General features: G+C 45.8%; 1 protein-coding gene across 1 annotated transcript in view; it reads left to right on the top strand.

Annotated features, from left to right (window-relative positions):
* Window positions 1–27,710, top strand: part of CFAP61 (cilia and flagella associated protein 61) — a 246,292-nt gene that overhangs the window by 190,369 nt on the left and 28,213 nt on the right. The window contains exons 23-25 of the mRNA XM_055430665.2: window positions 5,177–5,504; window positions 6,759–6,850; window positions 13,598–13,803. Coding sequence (XP_055286640.2) covers window positions 5,177–5,504; window positions 6,759–6,850; window positions 13,598–13,803 — 626 coding nt within the window. The remainder of the gene's footprint in view (window positions 1–5,176; window positions 5,505–6,758; window positions 6,851–13,597; window positions 13,804–27,710) is intronic.

Raw genomic sequence — 27,710 nt, 5'->3', positions numbered from 1 at the left:
CAGCCACCTTGATCCAGCATGCCTTCCTGCCCAGACTTCCCCCTAAAGTAATGAGTCAGACCATGGCCCACTGTCCTCGGGTCCTGTCTCCTGCCTCCCCACTGCTCTGCTCTGCACCACAAGCAGTGGCCTCTGCAGGGGACCCTCCCAGCTGTGTTTCTCCCCACCCCACCCCCACGCAACTCTCATTGTGTTTGGCCAACAGTAAGTAGCAGCTGGAGATTCAAAGTTGGCACTAGTGGTAAAGAACCCACCTACAAATGCAGGAGATGTAAAAGAGGTAGGTTACATCTACAAAAATCCCCTGGAGGAGGGCATGGCAACCCACTCCAGTCTTCTTGCCTGGAGAATCCCATGGACAGAGGAGCCTGGTGGGCTACGCTCCATGGGGTCACAAAGAGTCAGACGCAACTAAGTGACTTAGCATAGCACAGGTACCGGCTGGGGATTAGAAGCCTAAAGATTTATCCCTCTGATCATCAGCTTTGAGTAGCGTCTCTGTCAGGGCACTAGGAGATTTTTGACAAAAGCGAAAGTGAGTCACTCAGTCGTGTCTGATTCTATGCAACCCCGTGGACCGTAGCCCTCCAGGCTCTTCTATCCGTGGGGTTTTCCAGTCAAGAATACTGGAGTCGGTTGCCATTCATTTCTCCAAGACTTTGATGGGGACAAGTATATTCACTTCTCCACTGTGGTTGTGGGGTCATGGTTTGAATTATGTCCCCCGGAGAGCTACGGTCCTAAGCCTCAGGACCTGAATGTGACCTTACTTGGAAACAGGATCTTAGTGGTGGCTGTCAAGCAAAGAGAAGGTCATCCTGGATTGGGGTGGGTCCTAAGTCTGGTGATTGGTGCCCTTATATGGAGAGAAAGATGTCATGGCAGAGAGGAAGCCCACAGGAAGAAGCCTGTGTACTGACGGAAGCAGAGACGGAGTGATGGCAGCCGCCATCAGATCCTGAATAGCACAAATAGGCAGCAACCGCCAGAAATGAAGACGAGGCGAAGACCTGTGCAAAGTTCTCTGTCTAGCTAGACGTTTGTCAATTGTATTGATTTTTTTCCCCCAAAGCACCAGCTTTTGAGTTTGTTAATTGTCTCTGTTGTCTGTCAGTTTTCTCTCTCATTGATTTCTGCTCTTAACAATTATTTTCTTTTTTTCTGCTTGCTTTGGCTTTACTGTGCCTTTCTTTTCCTAGTTCCTTAAGGTAGAACCTTAGGGCATTATTTATAGAGGCATTTAAAGCAGATATTTCTTCTAATACTCCATATTTTCCTCCAAGATGTAATATTCAATTGGTCTTATAGGAGCACATGAACTGTGTTTGAGAGGTTTGAGAGATCCGTGACTCAGGACTTGTGTTCCCGGGGACAGTGCTGGATTTGCTGTTCCAGCAATCGGTCCATTCCACCAACTCCTATGTCTCTAATGTAACCATGTTCTGAATGCCTATGCCAAAACAGTATAAAATAACACGATTTCAGTAGAAGTGCTGGTAATCTTCCAAAGCCAGGAAAACAAGGGCTAGTATATTTAATGTGCCCTTTAATAAAAAGTGGAGGTTTCCCTGGTGACTCAGACAGTAAAAGCCTCTCTGCCTGCAATGCGGGAGACCCAGGTTCGATCCCTGGGTTGGAAAGATCCCCTGGAGAAGAAAATGGCAACCCACTCCAGTATACTTGCCTGGAAAATGGATGGAGGAGCCTGGTGGGCTACAGTCCATGGGGTCACAAAGAGTGGGACATGGCTGAACGACTTCACTTTCACGTTTCACTTTAATAAAAGGTAGGTTAAACAAGGAGATAAACTGAGCCGGTAGAAGAACTTTGTGGGGGTGTTGAAGGAGAATTCTGAGCATTAATAGTCCTGTTTTGCACATATGATTTCAATTCAAATATCTCCGTATTTTTCTATGGGTGAGAAGTCTGTTTCCATATAGATGGGAAAGGAGTAGAGGCAAAAAAGAAAAGAGGAGTAGAGAGAGACAGATTCAGAGTGAGGGACTCAGAGAAATATATTTTCCTGTGGTCACTGAGTAAGGTTAAAAGCAGAAAGAGTTTTATAACAGATTAGAGAGAAAGAAGCTACCTGAATGGGAGTAATTGGGAGAGGATTAGATGTCCAAGTGAACAGAGACAGGGAAAGGGGAAAAATCCATGCTGGTTCCCTCAGGAAGAAGAAAGGATATCACAGGGATGGTGGACTTGAGTCAAGTGCTGTCCAGTAGAACTTCCTGTGATGGTAGAAATGGTCCATACTTTTGCGGTCCAGTGTGGCAGCTGCTTTTGAAATAGCTTTTGGGCGTTTGAAATAGGCCACAACTGAGGGTCTGGATTTTCAATTTTACTTACTTTTAATTAATTTCTATTTATTTATTTTAAAAATATTAATTTGGCTGTGCCAGGTCTTATTTGCAGCTTGTGGGATCTTTATTTGTGGCATGCAGGATCTACTTCCCTGTCCAAGGATCAAACCGGGGCTGCCAGCAATGGGAGCTCAGAGTCTTAGCCACTGGACCACTAGGGAAATTGAAAGTGTTAGTCACTCAGTCATATCCGACTCTTTGTGATCCCATGGACTATAGCTTGCCAGGCTCCTTTGTCCATGGAATTTTCCAGGCAAGAATCCTGGAGTGGGTTGCCATTCCCTTCTCCAGGGGATCTTCCCTACCCAGGGATCGAACCTGGATCTCCCACTTTGCAGGCAGATCCTTTACCAGCTGAACCAGCAGGGAAACCAGACGACTAGGGAAGTACCTAATTAATTTTGATTTAAATGTATGTAGTCACCTGTGACGGAGAAGGCAATGGCAAGCCACTCCAGTACTCTTGCCTGGAAAATCTCATGGATGGAGGAGCCTGGTAGGCTGCAGTCCGTGGGGTCACTAAGGGTTGGACACGACTGAGCGACTTCACTTTCACTTTTCACTTTCACACATTGGAGAAGGAAATGGCAACCCACTCCAGTGTTCTTGCCTGGAGAATCCCAGGGATGGGGGAGCCTGGTGGGCTTCCGTCTATGGGGTCACACAGAGTCGGACACGACTGAAGTAACTTAGCAGCAGCAGCAGCAGTCACCTGTGATTAGTGGCTGTTATAGGCTCATTCCTGGCTCACTCATTCACGCACCATTCTTAGGTGAAGGGGTGTGAAATGGCTCTGCTTATTTAACTTCTATGCAGAGTACATCATGTGACATGCCGGGCTGGATGAATCACAAACTGGAATCAAGATTGCCAGGAGAAATATCAACAGCCTCAGATATGTAGATGATACCACTCTAATGGCAGAAAGTAAAGAGGAACTAAAGAGCCTCTTGAGGAGAGTGAAAGAGGAGAGTGAAAGAGGAGAGTGAAAAGCTAGCTTGAAACTCAACATTAAAAAAAAAAAAAACACAAAAAAAAAACCCTAAGCTTCATGGCAAATAGAAGGGGGAAAAGTGGAAGCAGTGACAAATTTTCTTTTCTTGGGCTCCAAAATCACAGCAGATGGTGACTGCAGCCATGAAATTAGAAGACACTTGCTCCTTGGAAGGAAAGCTATTACAGACCTAGATAGTGTATTAAAAAGCAGAAGCATCACTTTGCCTACAAACATCCATATAGTTAAAGCTATGGTTTTTCCAGTAGTCGTGTATGGATTTGAGAGTTGGACCATAAAGAAAGCTGAGTACTAAAGAACTGATGCTTTTGAATTGTGCTGCTGGAGACTCTTGAGAATTCCTTGGACTGCAAGGAGATCAAACCAGTCCATCTCAAAGGAAATTAACCCTGAATATTCATTGGAAGGATTGATGCTGAAGCTGAAATTCCAGTACTTTGGCCACCTGATGCTAAAAGCCAACTCATTGGAAAAGACCCTGATGCTTGGAAAGAGCTAGAGAAGGGGGCAACAGAGGATGAGATGGTTAGACAACATCACTGGCTCAATGGACGTAAATTTGAGCAAAGTCTGGGAGATGGTGAGGGACAGGGGAGTCTGGCGGGCTACAGTCCATGGAGTTGCAAAGAGTGGGACATGACTTAGTGACTGAATAGCAACAACTAAGATAAAAAGGCTGGGGGCGGGAGGAGAAGGGGACGACGGAGAATGAGATGGCTGGATGGCATCACCGACTCTGTGGACATGAGTTTGAGTGTACTCCGGGAGTTGGTGATGGACAGGGAGGCCTGGCGTGCTGTGATTCATGGGGTCACGGAGAGTCGGACACGACTGAGCGACTGATCTGATCTGATCTGAAGATAAAAATGAGTCAATTTAGCCTCTTCCACAACAACTGAGGCCCTAAAAACAAATAACTTATACTGGCTTCCCTGGTAGCTCAGCTGGTAAAGAATCCGCCTGCAATGCAGGAGACCCTGGTTTGATTTCTGGGTCAGGAAGATCCCCTGGAGAAGGGAATGGCTACCCACTCCAGTATTCTGGCCTGGAGAATTGCATGGACTGTACAGTCCAAGGGTCACAAAGAGCTGGACAGGACTAAGCGACTTTCCCTTTCACTTCCACTAGATGCTTTAGTGACTTAACATCAATACAGAAGATGATTTCCAGATGAGTATGAGGAAGTATTAAAATCTGGGCAGAGAATGTGGGGATGAGGCATGCAGGTACCCTGTATATATTCACTGAATCACCACCCGCCCTCCCAGGGCAGGAGCTACAGGGCAGGAGCCCAGACCTGGAGGGTATGGAGGCCGATGGGGTATCTTGCAAGGACAGACATTCTGGGCTTAAAGGGCCAGGAATGGGGCAGTCTGAAGACTCAAGAGTGGACAAGGTGACCCCAAGAAGGAACCTGGAGAGACTTGAGTGTCAGACACCAGAGAGGAAAATGGAAGGAGGCTGAGAAGGAGCTGATTTAGAGTGTCCTGGAATGAGGGGCAAGTGGTGTCTATGAACATAAACCTCCTTACAGGGGAGAATGTGCTCTCATGGGAGATATTCCACCATGCGGCATCCACTGCTGGATATCTAGATTAGCAATTAAAAAAAAAGAGTGACATTGAGTGATATTAATTTGTTCTTCATCCCAAAGATACACGCACCATTAGGACATACTCTTAGTAGATTTAGGTTTTCTAGTGTGCCCCAAATAATAAAATGAAGATGATTCAGCCTCTTGGGAAGGTACAGTGAAGAATGATAACTAGGGATAATGTGTCTGTTCACTTTGTAGATGTTCTTTAGCTTCCTCGAGAAGAACGTGGATTATGAAACGTTCAAAGCCTTCAATGATGCATGCCTGGTCTACGATGGCCGACTCGTGATCGACAGCAACTTCCACACCAATGACGTAGCCATCAGAGCTGCCGGCCCCCTCACCAAGTTCTCCAATAGGTACTACTCGAATGAATGGACTCACAGCAACTTCAATTCCAAAGAGATCGGCTTCCAGCTGGCGGCAGCGATGCTCAAGCTCTTCGATCCGACTCTGGAGCCTGTGACTGAACCACCGGCCGACCTTGACCGACTCATCCCCATGTACAAGGGAGCCAAGATCAAAGGTGTGTAGGGGCCACCCTCATCCCAGTGCTGCAGCCGCTGTTTGGATCTGGACCAGCCAGTCCCATTTCCTGTAGGCTTGGTGAGAAGGCTCCGCTGTACATCAGTGACTTTGCAAAGAGATGCGGGGAGGGGGACTGTCTCATGTTTAACTGTTTATGATGGACCTGATTCTACCATGTCAGAACTGTGATGGTCACTCTATATATAAAGCCACTGAGACTAGGGGATGGTCAATAACTTGCCCGGAGGCTCCTCACCGCTGGTGTGTGGTGTGATGCCCTGACATCTTGCCAAACTTTTATTCTCACTGAAAGTTGAGAGATCAGGAGAGCTTCTAAGCCTCCCAGGCTTCAGTCTGCTGTCTGAAATAATAAGCACAACTCTCAGCAGCTATAAAATGGGTCCACTTTAATTCCCTCTGTTTCATTGTCTCCTAAGGAGGTCATCACATGAGTAACAAAGAATTTCCTTATATTTGGGAGATGGACCTTCTGTCAGAAAAGTGCACATATTTATAGAATTGTGTATATGTACTTCCAGAGAGTTGATGGGCCAACCCCCATAATCATCCATGGACTCCTAGGGAGAGGGTCTATAAACCCTAATCCAGTGGACAGAACATCAGTCTAAAGGGGCAGAAGGCCAACATACCATTCATTGTGTTTTTCTGCCCAATGAGAGGTCATGATCTCCTCCTCACTCTGGACAAGACCTTAGGGAGGGCGGTGGCTGTGGAAAAGGACAACAAGTCCTGGATGTCAGAAGCTGTTCAGCATGGGACCTGGCTTGGACTTCTGGGGCCAGCTAGAAATAGTAACCATTTCATAATCCACGTTTTCTAAAGCCTTGAACAAGGACTTTGTTGACTTTCCTTATAACATTTACTTTTTTTAGTATGTTGGTTACACAGTGGAGGAGGACGGCGAAAGGGAACATCTTGGCCACGTTCACAAAGTCTTGGCTGGCCTTGGTAGGTGGGGATTAGAGGGCCATGAGTTATGGGAAGTCAGGATGCACAGGGTCAGCCTGGACATCTTAGAGCACTGGTGTCTGTATGGTGTGCTATTATGGCACATTCACATTGGTTGTATTAAATGTTATCAACCCTTGCTAAAAGAGGCACTTTGGTGGGAAAGTGAGTAGCACACACCACAGCAGGTGTCTCTGGTGGTCTTGTGGTGTAGATGTAAGCCCTGCTACCCATTTGTTCACCCAACTGAAATAAAATGTCTAAAACTGGCCTTTTCCACTAGGAGGCATCCTCCCTGGGTCTTACCATTACTTGCATGTCTCCAAGCCCGCCATCCCAACCCCTTTGGAGGTACAGAGGGCCCAGTCTGATTTTGTAAGTATTTTTCCTGAATTTCATTTTACTTTAAAATATAGCACTTTGTTTCCAGGGGTAGGGGGTGAAATTCTTAATCCACAGTTTTTAGTGTCATGTATTGGTTCTTGCATCAGAAAGCCGTGGGCCAGCTGGCCCCTGAAACGGCCCCTACTCATTCCTGTCCCTTCGTATCCATGCCCATGAATGGTCCCCACCCACACTGACCAGGGCTGACGTGTGTAGCCAGCAGGATATTGCATAAAGGATAGCGTGTGCCTTCCTAGGCCAGGTCCTGAAAGATCCTACGGCTTCCAACTTGCACCTTCCTGGGTCACTGCTACCATATCATCAGGTCACCTGGTTGGACCCTTAGTGGGGTCTGCATGGAAAGGGATTGAGGATTCCTGCCCTGGACATTCCACAATTTGCTAGTCATGTGAGGAGCCATCCATGTGAGTCGTCCTCCAGCCCCAGTCCAACCTTCAAATGATGCAGCCCTGGCTGATATCTTGACCACAAATTTTGCAGGAGACCATGAGCCAGAATCCTCTAGCTAAGCTAGTCCCAACTTCTGACTCCCAAAGACTAAGGTTGTAAAAGTTGATTGTCATTTTAAGCCATTTATTTTTTAGAGCAGTTTTAGGTTCACAGCAAAATTGAGAAAAGGGTACAGAGATTTCCCATACATCCCCTGAGCCTCTCATGCATAGCTGCCCCTGTTATCAACATCCCCATCACGGGGTATGTTTGTTACAACTGATGAACCAACATTGGTGCATCATCACCAGAAGCCCACAATTTATATGATGATTCACTCTTGATATTGTACATGCTGTGGGTTTGGACAAATGTATGATGGCATGGGTCCACCATAGTGGTATTATACAGACCAGGGTCCCTACCCAAAAAATCCCTTCTGTTCCACCTGTTCTTCCCTCCCTCCCTCCCCTGCAACTCCTGGCAACCAGTGACCTTTTTTTTTTTTTTAATGTCTCCATAGTTTTGCCTTTTTCAGAATATCATAGAGTGGGAATCATACAGTCTGTCACCTTTTCTAATCAGCTTCTTTCACTTAACAATTTGCGTTTAAGTTTCCTCCATGTCTTTTCATGGCTTGAGAGTCCGTTTCTTTTTAGCCCTGAATTATATATATGTTCTACTGTCTGGATGCACCACCAGTTTATGTATCCAACTACCTCCTGAAGGACATTAAGCCACAAAGTTTTGAGGTAGCCTGTGATGTATCCATCAATAATTAAAATGATCGATGTCACCTCCGTGGTGACAACAGGCAAAGTGCTGAGGGTCTGATGTCTGTCCGGACCCCCTGGTTCTCCTGCTTCTCTGAATAACGCTGGAAAGACTGTAGAGGTGAAGCAGAAGCTGTGTGTGCTTGGGGATTGCAGGGGGGCGGTGTTCCCCTGGCTTCAAGGTAACTAGAAAGAAAGAAAGGACACAGGGTGGTTGGTCAGTTGGTGAGCTCCCCAGGTAAGATTATCTGACAGTTGGTCCCAGAGTGGCGTTTGTTGTCAGCTGTTTGTTTTTTCATCAGTGAGGCAATCACTGCAGGTTGCCTGCTTCCATTCCCATTTTCACATCCTGAATTTTTTTTCTTGAATGTTAGCAATCTAACTTAAAATAAGCACATCTCCCAGATTTCCTTGAGAATGAGGTCAGCCACGTGGCAGGTCCTGGCCAGTGAGATGTAGTAGAAACTGATAGAATTCATCAGGAGAACAGACTCCAGACTTCCCAGGCTTCTGGCCCCTCTTTGGGAAGTCAGAATCCCAGTGTTCCAGTTGTCTTACCATGGACTTTAGGCAAGTTATCAACTCCTTTGCTTTTCTGGGATCATTAGGGATCATATATAAAGTAACACTCCCTTCAGGGAATAAAGCAGGTGCTCCATCAGTGGTGGATGTTGTTAATCATAGTTCCAGATAAGTACTGAGACCTGGTTCTGCTGAGGAAAGGTCAGATGCTATGTGTTTAAAACTTATTTCCCTTGGGCCTTTCCAGAATTCTTTTATGCATGTCCTATATCCATGGTCTGATGCAACGTGTTCTTAAAGTAAGCACCATAGTCAATGGTCTCCAGTCGCTATTGCTCTGTAACAAAGCTTAGCAACATGAAGCAGCCCTTGGACTGTGCTCAGATTCTGTGGGTTAGGAATTTGGACAGGACACAGTGGGAGCAGCTTGCCTCAGCTGGAAAGACTTAGTAGACCAGGGGTAGCCCAGTGATTGAATCCTCTGACCGAAGGCTTGTCACTGACCTGGGCTGGCACAGCTCAGCCACAGAGATTGCTGGCCAGAGCATCACACTTGGACTGCCCATGTCACCTGGGCTTCCTCACAGCCTGGCGGCCTCTGAGTGGTGAGACTGCTTGCATGGAAGCTCAGGACTCCAAGTGCAAGGGTCCCCACTGGACCAGTGAAGCTGGACACTTCACTGCCTTTTATGACTCAGCCTTGAAAGTCAAATAGCAGTCACTACCCCCACATCCTCTGTTGGAGCAGTCACAGCCCAGTGGGATTCAAGGAGAAAGGACAGAGAGTTCATCTCTCAATGGGAAGATAGTCAAGGTCAAGTGTAGAAGAGCATGTGGGATGGGGTACCATTGGGACCATCTTTGGAAAGTATAGTTTGCCACCGATGATGTAAACAGGAGGCAACTGGGATAATGAGTTTGGAGTGTGACCAACGGACACTTTGGTCTTTGTAGATAAATACCTGGAACCAAGTAGTTTTAAAAAGTAGGAAGTACTGGACTTGATTTTGGACAGAACCAGATTCTTCAAGGATGGTATGTGATTTCTGACATGTGGTATCATTTGTTTATGAACCACGGCTCTCTCTGGGAATAAAGTCAGAGGATGTGCCAAAGAAAGTTTTAGTTAATGACAGTTTTAATAAGACTAGAACTTGAATAGCTTCTTTGGCTGGTACTGTGACAGCATTTGAGCAGAAACCCTGACTGTAATTAACCGTTTTGCCAGGTGGGCCTCCTTTTTAATTAGTACAAAAGATCTAAATAGATTTTCCCCCCATTTTATTCACCAAGAAAAAAAAATGTAGGATGGTTCCATGGCAATCTTTTGGGGTTGGAATTAATTTGATTAAGTAAAATTGTTGCCAAAATGGCCAGGCAGTTGCCTAAATATCACCGGTGGGTGGAGAATGGAACCCTTGGAGCAGTATTTCACTCGAGAAACTAAATTACTATTCTTACAACCATTGTAGTACAGATGAACCTCATCAGACTCTTATAACACTCTCTTTCTCTCCTTGGGATATTTAAGTAAGAGATGCTTGAGTAATTCACTCGGTAACCCGACAAAAGGAAGAAAGGGGTCCCCAAGTCGTCTACATAATAAACGGATCTACAGATTCCAGTCTACATGCTTTGTTGGCTTATCCTCCATGGAATAAAGAAACTTGTCACAACAAACCTTGCCTTGGATACCACTAAATTTAAAACTGTGTGTTCATCGTGGGGGCTGAAACCTGGGTTTCTAGCACGCCGAGTCTGATTACCCCTGGGTCTTCCACTTGGCATGAATTCCAGAGGCATGTTCCAATCTTTGTCAAAATCATAAAGGAGCTCAAAAGAATAATTATATTCAGGAAAAGATGGGAGACCAAAAAAAACAAAAAACAAACCCACATCAGAACCAGTTACTCTGTCAAAATTTTAAATTCAAGACCTGAATATCCTAACAATTAATTCATGTATTTAAAGGAAGAAACTCACCACATCCCCAAGAATTGGAAAGCATGTGAAACCATCACTGTTACCCCAGAATCCCTCATGGGGTGGCTGGGCTGGAAGCCTCCTGAAGTCCTCATTTAAGGATAAGCAGAAAGTGTTCTGGACTTCACTGTATTTTCCCAGCTGCTGTGACTAGAAATGACCTAAGAAATTTAGATCAGTCTGCCCAGCCCCACGGGGTAACTTGTGTCTGAGAAACTCATCTGTAGGTGACTTGTCTTTCTTTCGTGTCAATGCAAACTGTTTCCATGCCACAGGCCCAGGATGGCCCTCTAGTTATGTGATCACAGTGCCAGTCTTATTAACAATAGTCATGGTCACTTCCAGAGTTAAACTGAGCTGTCTCTGCACCACTGGGCCTTTCCTTCCTCCATGCGGCTACTCTCTGAGCTCTTTAAGGGCTGAGACACACAGAGGCAACCCACAGATTGTAATTTGACTTTTAAATTAAAAAAAAATAATAAGGACTTCTCTGATGGCCCAAGTGGCGAAGAACCCGCCTGCCAATGCAGGGGACAAGGGATTGACCCCTGGTCTGGGAAGCTTCCACATGCCTTGGGGGCAACTGAGCCCGTAAGCAAGTACTGAACCTGTTCTCTAGGGCCTGTGCCCGGCGACAAGAGAAGCCACCGCGATGAGACGCCTGCGTACCGCAATGAAGAGCGGCCCCTGCTCGCTGCACCTGGAGACACCTTAGCAGCAGTGAAGACCAAGGACAGCCAAAAGTCAAATAAAGGAATAAAAATTATTTAAAAAAATAAGACCAACTCGCCTCACCCCCCAATTAAGCAGACCCACGATGATGCTGACAACTCATTAGCCCTCCTGAACGGGGTGACATCAGAGGGAGGGCCCATGACACTCAGATTCTCTGCCAGGACCCCACGGAAACATGGCAAGACACCACCCATAGAGTCACCGTGAACCTCGCTCCGAGGTGCTCTGTATCCCCCGAATCAGCCCCCAAATACTGGTGCTTGTGCGCCATTGTGAGAGTGGGATATTCAGTGAAAGTCTTTGCCAAGCCCAAAATATTAGTAGCCATGTGGATAGATCTCAAGACGTACCACTTGGTTGCCCAAGTGCTTTTCTGTAATCACTCAGCATAAATAAGTTTCAAAGATGAAGAGGAGGGTCCAAGGCCTTGTGGGATCTGCTCTCCACTGAGCCCTGGGAAAACCTGGCAGCAAAACTATTGCAAGCTATGGCCAGTGCCCCCTCTCCCGAGACCCCAGTCACCCTACCTGCAAGGTTAGGGGGCAGCCCCTCCCCCGGCTGCTCATGCCCTTCACCAAGGCACCCCTGACTGCAAAGGGGCCTCCAGGGGTCAGTTTTACTTGCTAGCTCATCATAGCAAAGCTATTTCTGAATTAAATACACGCGGAGCTAGAGCATGATGAATGTTCCTGTTATGTGCATCTCTAAGGATAAATATAAGACTTTAAAGACTGTTTGAGTTTGGTACCAGCAGCTTTAGTCTTAGCACCACCCCCCATTAACATTTTGTTAAAATGTTGACACAAAAGCAAAGAAATGATCCCATGTATTTTTGTGAAAGTAGAATGAATCTGTGCAAGTTATAAAAATTACAAATTGTTATACTGTACTGCAGTATAAAATGTACTGGAAACATATTTCCCTGTTATGAAATACAGTTTACCAGTATTTTCTATTGGATACACTGTCCCCACTGTGCAGATGCACCGCCGTTTGTTAGATAACACCTCATTGCGTTTTGTTTTCAGCCCTTTGCTATGGAGGTGGATTTCCTGTCTGTGTCCATCCATCTCTGTGATGATGGACTTTGGGCACCTCGCTTGGGGTGCCATCCTCCCCCTCTTTCCTAAACTGTGTTTGTTCTGTTCCCTACTGTCACACACATCCTTGGGGCTGGGCCAGGGTTTACCTGTCAACCCCCCCTATGTCTCACCTTGTGCCTTTATGATTGACCGTTTCCTCCTCAGAGCTTAGCCACATGATACCCAAACACCCACCAGTTGCTGCAGTTTACTTAAAAATCCAGGTAAACCATGTGTTCTTATTTAGAGGGTGTCTCCAGGGGATGTCTGGGACTCAGTAAATATTTGGGATCCTTGCAGTTCACCTTGTGGTGGATTTCTAAATGCCACACTCAAGTTCAGGGCAAAAACTTAAATCAATATACTCTCAGGAGAGATTTACTGAACATTATTGTGCCCTGGGTTCAGAGTCCAGGGCCAAAGAGCAGGTTCAACCACCACCAGCCAAACCCAGGTTTGTCCACAGAGGTTCTGCTCATTGCTGGAGCTGGTGGGAAGCATGTCTCCAGCTATTTGGTTGGTGCTATCAGGGGCTGAAATAGAAAAAGTAGTTGTGACTGGAGCAGAGAGGCATCTTTCCTCGTCACCTGGGTTCACATAGTGGTTTCAGTCAGTTTCTAGAAGACATAAAGCCATGAACCTCCACCTCTCCTAATTTACAATCTAACAAGTAGCCCACACATTGTGTGTGTTTATTTCCCGTGAGCTTGAACCTTCTTCATGGAAGCAGACCCTACCAGTCAAACCTCCCCAAACCCAACTGTCAGAGATTTTACCTTTACCTTGCTTCCTTTGTTCAAGTAAAATTTTAAAAATTGTCATTCCTTTTGACCAACTTTGACTAGGAGTTTTTCTCAAAGTGGTACTGTGAAAAATTAAGAAAGTTAACAGTCTGAGGACACCTCACAGGAGAGAAAAGACCCAGTTCCACGTACCAGCTGAGTGAGGTATTGAAGAATGGAGAAGTGTAGTCACGGTGTGAAATACCCCAAGGAACTTTTAGTCATTAAGTCCGCATGCGTGGCTTCTGACATGCACTTACCTTCAGTTGAGATTGGTCAATACCGACCACTGTGATTTGCAGCAAGCAATAACATATACCCTGTTATATTTGAAAAATAAATTGCTGTGATAAAGTTGCCAAAGTTCAGATGTGTTTCTAATGGGGTTTTTCTGATGCCCGCCCCCACCAGGGTTCAGAAATAGTAACGGGTAACGTGAAGAATGGGAATTACTTCCGCATCCACATCAACAAGTACAGGATGGTGGAAACCATCACGTGCCTTTCCAAAGTGCCTTTCCCCGCCTCCAACTACATCCGCTTGTTCGGTCAGCACGAGCAAGCCCTCAACAACCTGTGCGCTCGGTATGAGGATGGGCTGGTCCCAGATCTCTACAGGTAAGCTGGGCATTGCCCTCTCCTGAATGGAAATGCAGACACGGGCAGTCAGTGTGTTGTGAGTGAGAGAGGTATTTTGTGATGCGCCAGCAAGTTGATGGGAACCCCTGGGAGAGCTATGCTATGCTCAGTTGCTCAGTCGTGTCCGACTCTTTGCGACCCTATGGACTATAGGACCACCAGGCTCCTCTGTCTCTGCGGATTCTCCAGGCAAGAATACTCAAGTGGTTGCCATGCCCTCCTCCAGGGGATCTTCCCAATTCAGGGATCAAACCCAGATCTCCCACATTGCAGACAGATTCTTTACCATCTGAGCCACCAGAGAAAACCCTGGGAGAAGTTAGAGCTTCTCAACAGTGAAGGGTGTGAGACCACCAGCATCAGCCAGAGAATGGAGAAGCCCACAGAGGAGAAGAGCATGGACTCTTGGTGTGTCCACACGTGGCCCTGTGGCCACATGCAGGCTGGGTCCCTGCACGTATCCCTGCACAGCTTCCATGCCACAGATGATATTCAAGTCTCTCTTGAGACACAGGCTGCTAAGAGTAGTGATCAGAAACGTAAGAAGTCAACTTGGAGGCAGGATGTGGAGGCATCTGGTCCTGGTGGGAATCCCACCACCACAGGCAGGGTGACTGTGACTCCAGCCACCTTCTCAGGGCACATGCTCTAACAGAGGAGGGAGACCATTTGCCTAAGGTGTTGAATTCTGCTCTGACAGGTTACTCAGACTGGGTGGTCTAGACCCCAGTCTTTTCAATTCAGAGAACTTATTGTATAACTCTAGGCAGGCTAGAATTCTAGACTAGAACTCTCAGTCTTCTGCTTAGAAAGGTTAGGAGAATTTCCCTCTGTCCACAAAACAAGATGACAACAGAGATGTAGAATTCCAGGGTCCTCAGTACCCATAGGGGAGTCTGAAACATCAGAAGCAATCCCTCTTCACTCTTATAAGAATCTTTTTAAGTTGTAGAATACATTTTAGAAACAAACAAAAAGTATGTAAAGCATGTATGTACTTTAAAGGATAATAACCTTACTTAGAGGCTTCTCTGGTAGCACTAGTGGTAAAGAACCTACCTGCTAGTGCAGAAGATGTAAGAGATGTAGGTTCGATCCCTGGACCAGGATGATCCCCTGGAGGAGGGCATGGCAACCCACTCCAGTATTCTTGCCTGGAGAATCCTATGGACAGAGGAGCCTGGCAGGTTACAGTTCGTAGGGTCACAGAGAGTTGGACACGACTGAGTGACATAACACGCATGCAACCTTACTTCAAAGCACCAGTCTGATCACACACACCTCCATCTCCTTGGTGGTCACCACTGTCCTGTGATTTGGGTTAATCGTTCCCTTTCTTTCTTGGAAAGCAGAAATCAGCCAGCTTTCCCTATAAAGGTCAGGGTGGTAAATACTTTCAGCTTTAGGGGCCACATGAGTTCTGTTCCAAGAACTCAAGTCGGCGTCCATGCCGTGAAATCCACTGCGGACTGTCCATGAACCACTGAATGTGGCCGTGTCCCAGTAAACGTGCGTACTGAAACAGGCAGCAGGCCAAGCCTCGTTTTAAAGGTGTACCATGTATCTGTGGTTTCCTAAATGATGTACTGATCCGTTTTACCTGTTTTGAATCAATTCTGCGGCTGCTGAAGAAAGTCAGCGCTCCATTTGGGGCTCTTGTTTGCGATCCTGTCCATGGCCGTGTGTGTAGCTGGAGTTTGTGTGTTTTCCCTGCTGTGTGATATTCCCAGGATAACAAAATCGTCTTGAAGCTCCTGTGTCCATTTCCAGGCTGACGGATGTTCAGGTGGTCCTAGTTTGGCGTGGTTGGTGTCATGGGCACACCACTTTGCAGGCGTTTCTGCCAGGTGGTCCTAGGTGATGCCCAGATGTTGCCCAAGCTAGTGGTGTCTGTTCCCCTTGCTCAGCTGGCTGTGAAAGCCCTCCACAACCCTGGCAGGCCCCTGCACCGTTCAACTTGAATATTTGGCCATCCTGGCAGTGTGGGAAGCTGTCTGACCCGCATTGTAATGTTCTCATCCCTGGTTTCTAATGCAGTTTAGTGGTTTTCATTTGTTTCTGTGACCATTCATGGTAGTTTCTAGGAAAAGCTTGTCTATGACATTTGTCCATTTTGGGCAGGATATCATCTCTTACTAACTCCCAGTATTCATTTATATGTTCTGGATGCGAACTTGGTTTGTTTTGTTTCCTTCCTACGTCGTCTTCTATTTTGAGGCTTGTCTTTTCACTTCCTTTATGAAGAAAGTGGATTCAACCAAGCATGCTGATCAACCAAGCATGGATCAGGTAGTACCATAGTGTTTACTATTGAAAAAATATGCATGTAAGTGGGTCCACGCAGTTCCAATCAGTATTGTTCAAGAGTCAACTCTGTAGATCTTGATTTATGTGGGTCTCTTTAAATAGCTCAATAAAGGTTTATTATTTTCTCCATCAATGGCTTGTGTTATTTTCATTTGATATGATCCAAAGTAGGCTTCCCTGCTCAGCTGATAAAGAATCTACCTGCAAGGCAGGAGACCCCAGTTCAATTCCTGGGTTGGGAAGATCCCCCTGGAGAAGGGATAGGCTACCTACTCCAGTATTCTTGGGCTTCCCTGGTGGCTCAGTTGATAAAGAATCCCTGTGCAATGCCAGAGACCTGGATTCAATCACTGGGTTGGGAAGTTCCCCTGGAGGGGGGCATGGCAACCCACTCCACTATTCTTGTCTAGAGAATCCTCATGGACAGAGGAGCCTGGCAGCTGCAGTCCATGGAATCTCAAAGAGTCAGACACGACTGAGCGACTAAGCACAGCACATGATCCAAAGTTCTTTATGTTTTTATTACTGTTGTAAGTATCATTTTCTTACTGATTGCTGCTATATGGTTTATGGAACTGTGCTAACTTTTTGTATGGTCTTGTAATCTGCAACTTTGCTAAGCTCCTTCATCCATTCAAATAATTTACCTGTAAATTATTTTAGATTGTCCACACAAAAAATTATATCATCTGCAAATAGTGACCTTTTTTTTTTGTTTCTTCTTTTTCAATCTTTGTAGCTTTTTTCCTTTTTATTGTCTTACTGCACTGGCTAAGATGTATGATAGAAGTTGGGATAGAAGCACCCTTGCCTCATTCTTAATTTTAAAGGGAATGCTTTCCATATTAAGTGTGTGACATTTGCTATACATATTTTTATAGATACTTTTTTTCATGATAAGATAGTTTCTTTTTATTACTGTCTTGCTAAGCACTTTTAGCATGCATGGATTTTTTTTTTCCTGGAAGAGTACTTAACTTTTGGAACATTTTATGTATGAGGATGTCTTCTTATATGTTTCCCATTATAAATTATACTTTAAGTATCAAACTTCTTAATCATAAACTTTCTCTCCTTAAATATTTGTAGACTTGACTCCATTATTTATTGAAAATAAAACAGTGCAAGTATTTAGAAAGTGAATTCATTTGTTCCTTATCATCTGGGTAGGGATTTATTGTTGCTCTCAATCTTACCCAAAATATTTGAGCTGGAGGGGTATCAGTTCTTTGTCGAAGAAGATTTTTCTAGGAGCTATGTATTAAGAGTCTTCTCTGGAAAGAAAATTTGACCAAATTCAAAAGCCGTTGTCAGGTTTTTTCCCTGAGAAGAAGGGATGTTGAAAGAGACAGACTTTGTGAGCTTGAGACCACTGGTTGGGACACAGCTGTTAACTGATGGTAGAAATAATTTTAATGGTTAATTTGATTTGCTAGGAGTGAATACTTGGGATGGAAGATGGGACAGCACTGGCTATTGACATCTGGGACATGCCAATTGACATCTGTAAGGAAGTTTCAGAGGGACTAGTGGTTGACTGTGGAAGGGACTGCTGATCACATCCTAGTGTGGTACCCAGGGTGCCCCCAGGCCCCGCCCATCCCTCCCGGACGCATGTTAGCGTACATGAACAGCTGCGGCCACGTTCTTTTCAAGTGCCACAAAATGCTGCCAGGTCCCGTGCTGATTCTTGGCCCTGTCCGCTTGCCCTGTCTGCTGTCAGACCCACTGGCAAAGCTCTTTCCCAGCAGGCAGGGTGAATGGTTTAGCTGATTTTGGCTGAGATATGATTACCAATTGTTTCCCTGACCTGGGCAGCACCAGCAACCTCTCTTGTTCAAATCTGGGCATGATTCCATCTGCTGCATCTGGGGGCATCTTCCTTCAGGCTACAAGGGCTGACCATTAACCAGCCGCTCTGTCTCTGGCAAGGCAGATGTGACCTCAAGGTCAAGTTCCTCTCTGAATTCAGCGAAACCCTCTGGATCCTTTCTGTCCACTTCCCTCAAGCTAGTCTCACGCCATCACGGGCCAGGACAGAGGCAAGGCTGGTGGCCACAGCAGGAATGGTGGCAGCCACGCAGGCAGACGCCGTAACAGCCAAGGCCTCGCCAACCGGGGATCTGGCTGCCCGAAGACGGGCTCACTTGGAGCCATTTGGGGCACATGGTGGTGGCCGAGCAGTCAGCAGTGATACCCAAGCCGACAGCTGTCGCAGGACAGCAGTGCAGCTGAGGGTCTGGAGCCAGGCTGGCTTGGAATCTACCTCTGGTTTATCTTTTGTCTTCCCCTTGGCGTGCCCATGCAAACCACCAGTGATGAAGAGAACAAATTCACCCCTGGTGACCATGTGTGTGCACCTGTGATTGCGTGTGTGTACGAGTGTGTCTGCTGGAGTGTGTCTGCTGATGTGTATGGAAGAGAGAGAAATGAATTGATGGGTTGACTGATTTATCACTTTGAAGAAAGAAAGGAGTCCAAGTAATCATTTGTTCCTTTCTGACCCATCCAGCATTGAAAATCATGTAACAAATGTGTTTGAAAATGGACTTTTCCCTGATCTTCCCCTCGGAGCGCCTGTGTCCCGCAGTGGCCCACACACACCTACACACACCTGTCACGACCTCTGAACCCCCAACCCCTCCCCACTTTGACAGCATCCCCCCCTCCACCTGCTGGTGCTGCTTTGCCCTCAGACAATGGGGCAGAGGCAGCTTCCCCGGGGTACCGGGGAAGCAGAGATGGGAACCGTGGGTGGAGAGGGAGGGAGGCTGAGGCAGGTCCCTGCAAAGTCCCCATCGCGGGGCTCCAGTAAGGCCTTCCCCACATTCTCCACTGTCCTCATCTTCGTTTACCCCTCTTAGCGGTTGGCCCTGTGAAGAAAAGCTCTTGCCTCCTGAATCCCTGCCCCTTAGCCTTAATTAACAGTCTGTAGCATCCTTTATCCTCACGGCGTGAATAGGTCTTGCCCTGGCTTCTTTGTGTGAGCCCATCAGATACTCATGAACCTTGATTAAATCACCTCTTTTCACATCTTCACGTGCTCAGCTCTCAAAGGCTGCCCTCTCCCGGCCCTCTCCTCCTGCAAGCGCCGCGTCCCCCTCCGCACTTCCCAAGTGCTTGGATGGCCTATTTTTAGTGGGTAAGTGCTGCTGGGCACAATATTATAAATGGGATAGGAACAGACCCTTTAAAAGGCTGCCACTACCTTTTTGATCTGCAAAACCCAAGGAAAGCTGCCTGGTGCCATCTCTTCAGAGCAGCCAAGCAGGAGGCTGCCAACCCATGTTGCCTCCTGATTCATACACCTATTAGACTCAACTGGAATAATTTAATCATGAGTTAAGTATCTTTTGGTTCCTCTGTGGTTGGTGACCTTGTGCCGTGTCCAGTAGAAAATCACACACTGTGGCTCAGCTGGTAAAGAATTGCCTGCAATGCAGGAGACCTGGGTTTGATCCCTGGGTTGGGAGGATTCCCTGGAGAAGGGAAAGGCTACCCACTAGTATTCTGGCCTGGAGAATTCCTTGGACTGTATAGTCCGTGGGAATACAAAGAGTCAGACACGACTGAGCGACTTCTCACGAAATTCCAGGTGCCCATTTTTCTAGACCTATCAAAATTTGACTGAACCATGACTGCTCACTCCAACTCATCAATTTTTTTTGCATACCTAAAATTTGTTTGCGTGGACTTACCTGGTGGTCCAGTGGCTAAGACTCCATGCTCTCAGTGCAGGGGGCCCGGGTTCAATCGTCAGGGAACTAGACCCCACATGCTGCAACAAAGTTCAAAGATCCCACATGCCACAGCTAAGACCCATCTCAGCCAAACAAACAAAAGAAGTGTTTAAAAATAAAAAAAGAATTTATTTATTGGATAATAGTTCTCCCAAGATGCAAATTTCTGTGTTGGCTACCTACTTGCCTTTATATAGACCTTTAGGTCAGTGTTCCTGCCAGTCTTTGATTTTGGATAGTGCCAATTCCATTTCATAGCCTGATAAAGAAAGCTGGTTAAATGATTTGCTAAAATCAAAATCCACTCTCTTCATTTTCCTTCCCCATCATTTAGCTCTATTTCTCTGCCTTGTCCATATCTGCACGCATCACCTGGGGCTCCTCACTGGTCATCCCTTGGCCTCCTTGCTCTAAGAACATCTCCTTGCCCACTGGTGTTTCTTGTGCAACCACGTTGCCTGTGAAGCTGAACCCATATTTTGGAAAATCCCTAGTTACTGAGACAGTCAACTTTAGATCTCTGAGTATAGATCAATGCAGGAGCAAAATTCCATCCAACACAACCTATGTCAGTTTTTATTTGTAATACTGCTCTGCTAAGACCAGGACTGGCTTGCCTGATGGCTCGGTGGTAAAGAATCCTCCTGCCAACGCAGGAGATGCGGATTCAGGAAGATCCCACATGCTGCGGAGCAGCTAAACCTGTGTGCCACAGCTATTGAGCTGGTGCTTTCGAGCCCAGAAGCCAAAAGTACTGAAGCCCACATGCCACAGAGCCCCTGCTCACTCCCACAGGGGAAATCACCGCAATGAGAAGCCCGTGTGCCGAAACTAGAGTAGACCCAGCTCCCTGCAACTAGAGAAAAGCCCGTGTAGCAATGATGACCCAGAACAGTCAAAAAACACAGACCAGCTTTTTTTTTTCAGTATATGTCACCTCCCTCTTTCCTTCAGTAACATTTATGTGGAATTAACCTCCCCTGGGATGAAGGACAAAGTTGTTTTGAGCCATCTTGAACTCATAGCCAGTGAGTGTTCCTTCAGACACTCATCCCAAGATGATAACATACAGGAAAAACAAACACAGATTTTCACACGGTCAGGGCAGAATGTTCAGGTAATGAACCTGGAGCACTGCTTCCACGGCAGAACTTTTCTTTTTCATCTCTTATCCAGTGTGTTCCAGTAATTTGCCTCCTTCATCATGAAATTATAGCTTGGCATATTATCTCAGCATTTATCAGAAAGGTCTGCATTGAGGTTTGTTTTTTTGCCACATCTCACATATTCCACAGCCACATGTGGCTAGTGGCTACCATACCAGATACCACAGAATGGATGAGATGTTTGAGTTATAGAATATGTCTAGAATCTCATATCATGTCGTTTTTAAAAATTTTTTATTGGAGGATAACTGCTTTACTATATTGTGCTGGTATCTGCCATATGTCAACATGAATCAGTCACAGGTATACATATGTCCCCTCCCTCTTGAACCTCCCTCCCACTCGAATCTAGTATCATATAGTTTTAAAACTCTTGTATTGCAAAGAGTCATCAATACCTTAGATTTGCACTGTCCAACATGACAGCCAGTTGCCAGGTGCGACTTTGAAGTTTTAATTAGGATTTAAAGAAAAAATAATAAAAGCTCGGTTTCTCACTCACACTAACCTCATCTTGCATACCCAATAGCCACGTGCGGCTAGTGGCTGCCTTGTCAGCTAGCACAGAACGGATGACGTCCACTGTCACAGAAAGTTCAACTCTTCTAAAAGGCTAATCCCCAGTCCTGATTGGTTCTAAGTTCCCCAGCGTTTAGATGTGGTGGATCAGAGATGGATGCACAGTGAAGGCCCCAGGGGAGGAGGATGTGACTTCTCTCTGTACCTGCTTTTATGGGTTAACCTGGAAAGGAAATTCTCCTCAGATCACATGCCAGGGTGGACAGATGGGGAGCAAGAACAGCATGGGAGAAGGGAAGGCAGACAAACTCTTGGAAGCCCTTGGTCACACTGTGGGCTTCCTGTCCACTTATGCTCATATACTGTTCAGCTGGCCCCATCCCAACCAGACTATGCTTGCTCACCAGTTACTAACATTCCAGCCCTCATCAGACCCCAGGGGCTCAGCAGATCTGACTTGTACATTCAGAACTGACTTCTGTCCCTCTGAGGATGTTTTTAAGCTTTCGCTGCAGAAGCTAAAGTCCTTTATAGATTGTCTTCTTCCTTTTCACCTGGCAGCATGTGGGTCAAAAGCATTATTGATGAATCTAAAATAATAGCTGATGAGCCAATGGTTATCTCCAAGGCTACCACATTACTTTAATATAAATACCTCTTTACGAAGCTCCAAGAAAACCTGGGTTGTTCTGTTGTTATTGGAATTGTCAACAAAAATACATTTCAGAAATCCTGTTTTCAGTCCACTGAATCATGTGAAAAAAACATGCCTTCCTGCGTACATTTTTTCTAGCCAAATAACAATTGCAAAAAGATGTTCTGAAGCCACCTGGGCAGCAGGGAGTAGCATCATGCAACCCGTCTCCTCTCTCCCTGCTAGTCCTGGATCTTTGTATGTTTCCTTTTGAGGATTATTGTGTACTTTTTTTTCACTCTTTAGTATTTTCCATTATGAAAGCAATACATGATTGTTATAGAAAATTTATAAAAATATTTCTAAAGTCAAGTAGAATACAAAATCCATTCCTAATCCCATCACCCAGAGAGAGGGGCTTGGAAATTATCAGAAGGTTCCCCTTGAAAATTCAGTCAAGTACTGATCAGTGCATGTGAGGGAGGAAACCACCCAAGGCTGGAAAAGAATCACTCCAAGGACTAGAAACTACTGTTCTTGGAGCTCACACAGGGCTGGGAACAGTGTGTATTTCTACCAGGCAACCTATAAAACCTCAAGATTCATCAGTGGGCAGAGTAGACACTATGGTCTCCCCAAAGTGGTGAGAAAAATGAGCAGGCATCCAACCCATAATGTGAAGAAAAATCAGTCAACCAAAACCAACCTAGAGCTGACACAGTTATAGACTTAGGCAGATTGACATATTGAAGCTGTTATTATAACTGTATTCTATACAATGAAAAGTTGAGTAGACATATAGAAAGTATTAATATATGAAAGACCCAGATAAACCAGTTAGAGGTGAAAACTACGTCTGAGATGAAAAAAATACATTGGATGGGATTAATGGAAGATTAGACCTTGCTGAAGAAAAGATTGGTGAATTTGAAGACATGCCAGTTGAAACTACCCAAAATGAATCTCAAAGAGAAACAAAGAATTTAAAACAATGAGCAGAGACTTGGTGAGCTGCAGGATAGCTTCAAATGGACTAAAGAAATAATGACCAATTTTTTTTCCAAATTTTATGTAAAAATAAACCCACAAATCCAAGAAGCTGAATGAATGTCAAACATGCAAAACATGAAGAGGAAATTAGTGTTGAGGTGTCTCAAAAAATTAAAAATAGAACTACCACATGACCCAGCAGTTCCACTCCTGGGTGTACATCTGAAAGAAACAAAAACACTAATTCAAAAAAATACAGGCACCCCAATGTTTGTAGCAGTATCATTTACGATTGCCAAGATATGGGAGCAGACTGAGAACCCATCAAGAAGCGAATGGATAAAGAAGATGCAATATAGAGATATATACAACGGAATACTGCTCAGCCATAAAAACAAGTTTATTACATACGGCCATTTATAACAACGTGGCTGGGCTTTGAGGGCATTATGCTAAGTGAAATAAGTCAGACAGAGAAGGAAAAATGCTGTTTGATATCATTTATATGTGGAATCTAAAAAAACACAACCAGCTATTGAATGTAACAAAAAGAAGCCGATTTGCAGATATAGAGAACAAACTAGTGGTTACCACTGGGGAGCGGAAAGGAGGAGGGGCAAGCCAGAGGGGCAGGGGAGTAGGAGGAACAAATGATTAGGTATAAAATAAACTGCAAGGAGCAACTGTACAACATGCGGAATATAGCCGATATTTTATAATAGTTATAAATGGAGTATAACCTTTAAAAATTGTGAATCACTATATTGTATCTGTAACATGTAATGTTGTAAAACTACAGTTTAAAAAAAATCACATCAAGGCATATCATAATCAAATTGCTCAATTTGACCAATGATAAAGAATTAATGAAGAAGGAACAAGAAAAAACAGATTATTTTCAGAGGAACAAAGATAAACGTGACAACATATTCCTCATCAGAAACAATGCAAGTGAGAAGTCAGTTGAACAACAACATCTTTAAAACATAGAAATTTTTTTCAAGTTTGAGAACACATTTATTACATATTATACTTCAAAGTAACATCTCCAGCCTAATACATGGCATCAGTTCAGTTCAGTTCAGTTCAGTCGCTTAGTCGTGTCCGACTCTCCGCGACCCCATGAATCACAGCACGCCAGGCCTCCCTGTCCATCACCAACTCCCGGAGTTCACTCAAACTCATGTCCACAGAGTCGGTGATGCCATCCAGCCATCTCATTCTCCGTTGTCCCCTTCTCCTCCTGCCCCCAACCTTTCCCAGCATGAGAGTCTTTTCCAGTGAGTCAACTCATCGCATGAGGTGGCCAAAGTATTGGAGTTTCAGCTTTAGCATCAGTCCTTCCAATGAACACCCAGGATTGATCTCCTTTAGAATGGACTGGTTTAGCATCCCCTTATATTACATATTCTCCCTATGCCAAAACATCTCTGAGAATTTTCTATCCCATTGCCCTGTTTAATTCCTCTATTGGTTTACTCTCTCTATGGATAAACCCACCATGACCTCAGAATTCCGTATGTTGAATCACTAATCCCCAGTGTGTCTCTATCTGGAGATAGAGTCTTTAGGAGGTAATTAAGGTAAAATGAGGTCACAAAGGTGGGACCCTAATCCCATAGGACTGTGGCCTTATAACAGGTAGAGAGGGTGTTTGCTGTTTCTCTCCTCAGTCTAAGGACACAGTGAGAAGACAGCCATCTACAAGCCAGGAAGACAGCCCTCACCAGAAACCCACCATCCTGGCACCCTGACCTTGGACTTGCAACCTCCAGAACTTTGAGAAATAGATGCCGACTATTTAAATCACCCACTCCGTCTGAGCTAGAACAGATTTACATCCCATTTTGGTGATACTCTCTCTCCCACAATGCACTAGGCGTCCTGCTGCTTCTGATAGCTGCTGACCATGCGGCCAAAAGAATGTGGTACTCCCCAGGCCCCTCTGTATGCAGCCACCATGGGAATGACCTCCATGTCAGTTGGTCCTGGGTTTGACCCCGGCTTCTGACATTATTCATCATTGGGAACTTGGTTCTTCCTCGGTGGTGATAAGGTGTGGAAAGGAGCATGCACATCTCAGAACACATCCCTGGGGGGGTCCCTCAGACCTCACCTAGCAGCTTGTCTTAAGCAGGTCCCTCTGTTCCTCTAAGCTTCATTTCTCTTACCTATAAAAGGGGCCTATCCCAGCTTGTAGGGGAAGACTAAATGAGATGACCTACAGGGAACACTTGCTCAGAGCCTGTCCTGGAAGAACCAATTCCACAAACACTGAATTTGCTGTCCTTCTTATCCAGGCGGGGCAGGTGGCAACCCCAGGGCCACCTTGCCGCTGGCCCTGCACATCCCCAAAACTGGCACCCACCCAGGTCCCCTTGCAGAGTGACAGATGCATAGCCCTAAGTTCCTTCTCTCCAAAGACTCTTTTTGTCAGCCACCCAGCAAACTCCAAGCTGAGCTTTGTGACTTACTATTTCCTCTCTCTGGTCATTTGGGGAGAAGAAAGTACCAAATGCCACCAGCAATGTGCCCGCAGCTGCTAATAGGAGCTGCTGTTTGCATCCCACGGTCCTGTCTTGGCCCCAGCGGCTCCGACAGCTGCCGGAGCACAGTCTGCCAGGCCAGGATACGTGCTGAAGGCTCCGAGGGCAGAATAGAGCCCAGCACGGTCACGCTGGGCTCCCAGAGGCTCACAGCATTAATAATCTATAGTTCAATCATTAGGAACAAATCCAAGTGAAATAGGAAAATATACCCCACGCTGGAGGCCACAAGGCTGCTGGGAGGTGGCCTTGCTGCTCCATGGCAGGCTTAATGATCAGCTTCTGGCCACCAACAGCCCCAGCTGACAAGCGGCACTTGCAAGCCGCAGGCTTTCTGCACGTGATAATTGAACAAAGCTACACTGCCTTCAAGATGTTAACACTGACTTGCGACCAAGGATCTGCTGGGTTTGTCGGGTCCCTGAATTGAAGCCTCTCCAGGGAACCCTGAAGGGTGTCCATCAGGTCAATTGTTGCCCTCTGGACTGACCTGCAAGTAGATCTTTCTGGATGCAGGTCACAGGCAGGGGTCCTGGTAAGAATTACATATATGAACTTATATAACCCTACCCTGATTTTTCCAATTATGCACTGACCAAAGTGCTAACCCCCAGGCTTTACAGCCCCAGGTCAAGCCTGCAGCATACCAAGTAGGAGGATACCCAAGGGCAGGGAATCATTTCTAATTTCCAGGTTTTCTTTTAAAAACAAATCATAATTTCAGGTTGTTCTTGGGTAAAGATAGAAATTTTTGTTGTTGTTAATATTCTTCCTGGTCATAACCATTAGTCGGGAACTTCTTTCTGCAAGTGACAGAACTAAAACGCCAGAAGATACTGTAATGTCACTCACCAGAATCCCCCGACCCAATCTCTCTCCTCTGGCAACAGCTAAGCAGTCCCCCAACTGCTTCTCCCCTCCCTGTAAGAGACTGGAGCCTTGTTCTCTGGAAGAACTGCAGACATGAGGACACCAGACCCAGGAGAGGAAAAGGGTGAAGAGAGAAGGGGTGAGGTGAAGGTCCCAACACTGATCGGTACAATCCCTGGTCCCCCTCTGCTGCCCTGTTCCCAGCATGGCAACAGTCAGAGCAGAGAGATCAGACGACGAAGTCGACAAAGCATCGTGAAAAAGAGAACAAGACCTTTTGTCTAAGAGGAATTTCAGAGAGAGCAAAGAAAATGCAGTGAAGCAGGGTTGGGAGGCTCTTCTTACAGGCAGAAGATTAAAAAAAAAAAAAAAGCCCAGAACTGGAAGATATCAATCTCCAGATTGAAAGATGCACAATAAGTGACAAGCAGCCCAAGACTCTCTGTGATGAAATCCCAGACATCAGGGACAATGAGAAGCTTCTACAAATGTCCAGAGGGTAAAGCATGTCACTGAGAAAAGAACCAGGGTCAGAACAGCACCAGGTTCTCAACAACAACCGCAGAACCAAACACACAACGGGTAACATTGTCAACCTTCTGAAAGGAGGCAATTTCTGGCAGTAATTCTATGATCATCCTCCAAGGAGGTGCCAAGGACGGAGGTACCAAGGACTGTTCCTGCCCACACGGGAGGGAGGAACAGCACAGTTAGAACATCACCATTTTGGAACCTCTCCATTGGTGATGGACAGGGAGGCCTGGCGTGGTGCGGTTCATGGGGTTGCAAAGAGTTGGACACGACTGAGTGACTAAACTGAATTGAACTGATTGAAAGGGCTCGGGGGTGTGGCTGCTGACACAGAAGAAGACACAGCCACACTCTCTGTGCTTCTTGGCAGGAAAACACATCACCTTGAAATAAAAACTGGACCTGAATCTGCCTAGGATCTTAGGTCTACCACCAGTTTATGGGAAATAAAGGAGAGAGAGGAGCACGTTCACTAAAACCACAGAGCTTTCATCCACACATCCCAGACCCTGGGAGACTCTACAGAAAAACAGCCTGACTCCTCCCACTAATAAACTGCAATTGCAAGGCTGTTGATTAAGAC

This window comes from Moschus berezovskii, chromosome 15, assembly GCF_049115385.1.
Source record: "Moschus berezovskii isolate FMDL1 chromosome 15, NW_MosBer_1.0, whole genome shotgun sequence".
Taxonomy (NCBI): Eukaryota; Metazoa; Chordata; class Mammalia; order Artiodactyla; family Moschidae; genus Moschus; species Moschus berezovskii.
Note: the sequence above shows the minus strand (reverse complement) of the source record. Positions and strands in the feature narration are given on the sequence as shown.